The 6,000-nt window shown below is 45.2% G+C and overlaps 1 protein-coding gene across 2 annotated transcripts in view; it reads right to left on the bottom strand.

Annotated features, from left to right (window-relative positions):
* Positions 1-2,312: 2,312 nt before the first annotated feature.
* ASPSCR1 (ASPSCR1 tether for SLC2A4, UBX domain containing) overlaps positions 2,313-6,000 on the bottom strand; it is a 106,524-nt gene continuing 102,836 nt past the window's right edge. Inside the window, exon 14 of one of the 2 annotated variants that reach the window (XM_069752468.1) lies at positions 2,313-2,844. In XM_069752468.1, the coding sequence (XP_069608569.1) occupies positions 2,834-2,844 (11 nt within the window). In that variant the 3' untranslated portion in view covers positions 2,313-2,833. The remainder of the gene's footprint in view (positions 2,845-6,000) is intronic. The other variant, XM_069752466.1, reaches the window with a different exon arrangement.

Here is a 6,000-nt window from a genome sequence, read left to right as displayed (position 1 = left end):
GCCGCCTTATAAGGCCCCTCCTTCGGTCAGCGCACCTTGCCCAGCTTGCTTGTTTAATTTTCCCGCCCCCCCGCAGCTGTGGGGAATCAATCATCGCTCCGGAGGGATTGCGGCATGATCTCCGGTGGGCGCCGCCATCTTGGAGCCCCCGCGCATGCGCAGGAGCTTACCGATCCGGAAGACGTCGCTGGCTCCGCCCCCCGACGTCACCACAGCTTACAGCGCTTCCTGTCAGCGCTGCAGCTCTCGTGGAACGCCGAGGCCGGCCAGCTACGATCCGATCGGCGCCCCCCAGATGCCGCCGCGCTCCCCCCTGCTCCAGAGAGACCCACAGCCCACGGGAAGGGCGACTTACCAGACGCTGGCCCCGGAGACCGGACACCCCCTGGCGACCGCTCCTCGCTGCCTAGTCACCGCCGTGCCGCCCTGCCAGGGCCACCGTGACTACTTCAGGTACCCGCACCGGCCGAAGTGGGAGACCCTCTCGCCACCAGAATCGGTCCGGCCGGCCTGGACTCCTGTAGTATCTATAGGCATCCAGTCCCTTCAGGAACAGGAAACCAACTGATGCATGGGGAGAGGTGCCGCCCTTTTGTATCTGTAGGTTTCCTGTTCCTTAAGGGCGGATCCCCTCTCTCGTGTGCTGTCATGGGAGTCCGAATAAAAGTGTTTTACTTTCTAGACATTATTCATAAGGCATGTACTCTGAATAACATTAAAACCACTGACAATTCTAGTGAATGACATTGGTTGTAATGATAGCACCTGTTGAGGAGTGGGATATATGTTGATGTATTAGAGTGGCTAGAAGAGTGGGTGAGGACTTTTCATGTAGTGTGACTTGTGCAGAAGGAGCCTAAAATGAGATTTAGCTTGGAGGAGACAGGAGGGCAGCGATCATCTTTGTCCGGGTGCTGTATGTATCAATGATCTTGCAGTTAAGAGAAGTATTCTAGGCAAGATACTCAAACTTGTTAACATGAGAAATATGCTGCAAAATTGGCTTTCCATATTTACTAATTTCATCTTCATTTTAACAGATGTTTTCTTTCAAACTTGCCTGTCTTTCTTACCTGCAGTGTACGCCATTCGCCTCCGTCCTTTTTCCCTCCCATGAACAGCTCATATGTGAATAGTATATATCTCCCACTTCACATTTGTCATAAATCACTGAACCAGTTGCTGTCTGTTCTGCTCCTGTCTGAAGGAGACTTCTCCTAACCTTGTACTGTTGAATGTAACTTCTTGTCTACAGCACACAGGAACCCATCTAGTTTTGGGTGGTGTCTTTTTCCGTTGTTCTCTCTGAAACTTTTGGCCAGTGTTCAACAAACTCCTCTACATTTAAAACGTTTTCAATTTTTTTTTCTTCTTGCTAATGAGAGTGTGACTACTGAGACCTGTACTGATTGGCAGAATGGGACAATTTTAGCCCTGTTAGAATGGATTGGCAATGATTATGCTCTACCTGTGCTCCATTCATTTGACCAAGATACTGCAGAGTGCTGTGTTTGACTTTTTCTGCAAGCCCAATAAAGAATGGATGGAGCGGCACTCTGGCATCCGACCTACCACTCCATTCTGTAATAGGAAAAAAAAAATCCGTTTTGCCTATCAAGATTGGAACCAGCGGTAAGACACTCATTGCTTAACAGTTATGTAAAGCCCATGAGTTGTTTTCACTGGAAACCCCTTTTTAACCTAGGGTTTTCACTGGAACTTGCTAATTTTTCTTAGGCCTCATTCACATGTCTATATAAAACACGCACATGAAAAACCGGTACAGGTGTCATCAGTCATTTTCCGGTATGGATAAGAAAGAAATGAGAAAGCTTCCGCTATACTTTGCAATGTTAAAAACAGACCGTCATCTGTGCGCTGTACCTTTGTATCTGGACATATACAGATTCTGACAGGTGCTTGGTTCATGCAGCTTTACATGAATTCTGTTATAAAGATGGCTGGACCAGACTCTACCAGCACTTTTTACCTTTTGTGTTAACTTTTTCTTCAAAGATTGCACGCTCTTCTATAGTGGTGCCGAATGTGTTACATAAATAAAAATTATTAAAATGAGCTGGAACTTCAAAACTGGACAATGGTGCAATGTGAGACGGACATATGGGAATGTGTGCTTCTTACCTGGGGAAGAGATGGCACTAGTATGGATTGAGAGAAGGCAAGCTGACAGAAGTAGTGTAATTGTCTGATAAGAAAACTTGGACATGATCATGGGAACCTATGACTAGAGCAGCCCAGGTTGTGGTCTTGCAACTTCCAATACAATATTATCTAACAGTTTCTCCAATTTTACAAAGCCAAAAAGTGATTTATTTTTTTTTCCTTCTTGCCGATCACCTTTTAAAATGAATCTCTTATCATCGGGAGAACGTAGTTCATGGACGGGCCTGGCAGCTCAGATGGCATTTGGCACATGTGCAGCGAGAGGCCAGTACACGTCACTGCGCGTGCGCTAGATCAGGAGTATACAACCTGCAGCCTGTGATGCCCCGCATCCATATGGACAGAAAAATACTTGTGTGATTATAATTGAGCAGCTTCAGACAGAAGAGTAGTAGTCCGCAGCTGAGGAGCTAGGACTGGTAAGTTCCAATGGTGCGCTGGGTAGACCTCTCTGGATGCCTCCTACATCAGGGCAATGGGGTCTCTAGTCCAGTTCAACTTTTCAGAAAAGAGTAGGCAGTAGACCGGCTGCTGACCTTCAGTGTCTGCGGCTCCACTGTAGTTTATGGAAGTTGTGAGACATTAGACCGTGAGTACGAAGCCCATAAACTATTGTAAAGTGCCGTGGGCGTGCATGACATCTTCCTTTTTAAAGGGGACCTGTGAGCAGGATTTTTCCAATTAAACTACAGACAGTATCAGGTTGACACCATTAGACTGATCACAATGATACCTTGGTTGATGAAATATCTGTTTTTGCAGTTTAGAGTAAATGAGATTCTCGTGCTCTGGGGTGGCCTGTGGGGGGTCTTTATGTGGTGCTCTGATTCTAACGCATCGGGTATTTTAGAATATGCATGTCCACGTAGTATATTGCCCAACCACATAGTATACAGCACAGTCACGTTGTATGCACCATATCCCTGTTAAAAAAAAAAAGAATTAAAATAAAAAACTTACATACTCGTCTTTTGGAGCCTCCCGATCGAAGCGGCCAGTTACCAATGTGTTGTGAATTCTGTTTTCGAACTCCCTCCTGTGGTCATGAATGGTACTTCGGCGAGTTCTGTTCATGGACTCCCTCTGGTGGCTGTGAGTGGAGCTGTTGCTTCTGAGGTTCCTTCCACAGGTGACGTAGTTTATTCTTTGGCTGGCTGTTCTATTTAACTCCACTCAGATCGTTACTCCATGCCAGCTGTCAATGTTCTTGTACTGGTTCAGTTCGCTCTTGGATCTTTCTGGTGACCTGTATACTCCAGCAGAAGCTAAGTCCCTGCTAGTTATTATTTGTTCATTGTTTCGTTGTCCAGTTGGCTATCATGATTTTGCCTTGCTAGCTGGTAGCTCTGGGATGCAGAGTGGCACCTCCGCACAGTGAGTCGGTGCGGAGGTCTTTTTGCACACTCTGCGTGGTCTTTTGTAGTTTTTTGTGCTGACCGCAAAGATACCTTTCCTATCCTCAGTCTGTTTAGTAAGTCTGGCCTCCCTTTGCTGAAACCTGTTTCATTTCTGTGTTTGTGATTTTCATCTTAACTCACAGTCAATATATGTGGGGGGCTGCCTTTTCCTTTGGGGAATTTCTCTGAGGTAAGGTAGGCTTTATTTTCTATCTTTAGGGCTAGTTAGCTCTTAGGCTGTGAAGAGGCGTCTAGGTCGTGTTAGGTACGCTCCACGGCTATTTCTAGTTGTGTGATAGGATTAGGGGTTGCGGTCAGCAGAGCTCCCACTTCCCAGAGCTTGTCCTGTGTGAGTTTAACCATCAGGTCATTCCGGGTGCTCCTAACCACCAGGTCCACAACACCAATGGTCCTCGTGCGCTCCGGTCTGAAGAGTGCATTGCGGTCTCGCGAGATCGCAGCATGGACCGGTTACCGGAGCATCGCGAGCGGGAAAGGCCTGTTGTGGATCTGAAGGGCCGACGGACGGGGAGTATATAACGCTGCCATTAACCCTGTGTGAGCGCTGACCGGAGGGGAGTATGCGGGCGCCGGGCACTGACTGCGGGGAGGAAGGAGCGGCCATTTTCTACCAGACAGTGCCCATCGCTGATTGGTCGTGGCTGTTTTGCCGCGACCAATCAGCGACTTGGATTTCCATGACAGACAGAGGCTGCGACCAATGAATATCTGTGACAGACAGACGGACGGAAGTGACCCGTAGACAATTATATAGTAGATGACAGGTCACTGATCCTTCACTGACCAGCCCCCTATTTTACATACTGCATATATTAATGGCTTTGAAAAAAACAATTTACCTTCAGGAAAAGGCAACCGGCAGCGCCATTCTGCCAGAAAAAAAAAAAATTGGCTGCAGCAAAATGGACATGGTTCTTGCGCAGTAGCACCTGGAAGCGATAGCTGCCACTGCGCATGTTGAATTTTTTTTAAGCCAACAATATCATATTAATCCCATAATCCAAAGTTTAAATTGGCAATAAATAGCACTTCAATCATAGATACTTACACAAATTACCTAGTAGAGGTATGAAGTGACGAGAGAAAAAGTAGATAAAAAGATTTTTCTTTTATTGAAACAATATTTAAAACATATGTAATGTAAAGGGATCATGTGGACTTGATGGGATGGGTGGACATGAAAATGTCTCGTTAATACCCTTTGCAGTCCTCACCAAAGAGAAGTAAACTTAACCAAAATTATTGATGATGATCCCTTTAGGGGAATACTTTCCAATGTGCAGATAGACCTAAAATTTACCAGCTGTATATGTCACACCCTGACTTTTTTGGAGGTCTCAATTTTTCCATCTTGCTGTCTTTTATATTACATGTGTTTTAAATATTGTTTCAATAAAAGAAAGATCTCTATCTACGTTTTCCCTCTTCTCTTCATACCTCTACTAGGTAATTTGTGTAAGCCAACAATATCATATGCAGTATATAAAATAGGGGGCAGGTTACTGAAGGACCAGTGACCAGTCAGCAGTATACATTATGAATAGCTGAACAGAGCACCACATAAAGACCCCCTCCCCCCACAGGCCGCCCCGAAGCACGAGAATCTCACTAACTGAAAACTACAATAAAAACCTATGAGTACCTATCAGATATTTATGGTATAAACTTTTGATATGTCATAAATGTCTGAAGGTAAAACCTTAACTTTTAGTGCAGCTCCAGGATTGGTTCAGTAAAACAATGTTGCCCTTGGACCAAAAAAAGTTATGCACCCCTGCGCTAGATGCTGCAGAAGTTGCGAGGGAGAATGGTCAGTGTGACTTGAGAATTGGTACCACCCTTATGATCCTTTCAGGTGCTTTTAAATATAGCTTATTTTCATAGTTTCTACATCTGCCCAAATATGCAAAGGCATCCCTATCAACCTATTATGACCCTGGAGAGTTGATAGGTTTCAGTCCTTTAACCCCTTAATGACAGCCAATACGTCTTTTAACTGACTTGAGATATAAGAGCATAGCCTCTCCATACAGGTGACAATGCAGCAGCTGTCGGCTGTCCACTATAGCTGACAACTTTCTGCATCAGCCACGATCAGTGTTTGCACCGTCCAAATCTGTTTAACCCCTTAGATGCTGCTGTCAATAGTGACTACATCATTATATATGGTCAACAGAGTGTGGGGGCTTCCTCTTTATATCAATTGGTGCCCTTAGATCACGATTTTGTGGTCCTGATGTTTGCCATGGCTATTCATGACCAAATAGGGGCCTTAAAGTCTGACGGCTGTATAAATCTGTTCAGAAGTTAGAGACATTTAGGTGGTAAAAAATACACATTTTCATTTCTGTCATACCACTTTGCATTAATTCCTGTAAAGCACCTGAAGGGTTAATAA

Source organism: Ranitomeya imitator, chromosome 2 (assembly GCF_032444005.1).
Source record: "Ranitomeya imitator isolate aRanImi1 chromosome 2, aRanImi1.pri, whole genome shotgun sequence".
NCBI classification, from domain to species: Eukaryota; Metazoa; Chordata; class Amphibia; order Anura; family Dendrobatidae; genus Ranitomeya; species Ranitomeya imitator.
The sequence above is the reverse complement of the archived record's forward strand: the minus strand, read 5'-3'. Positions and strand labels throughout refer to the sequence as shown.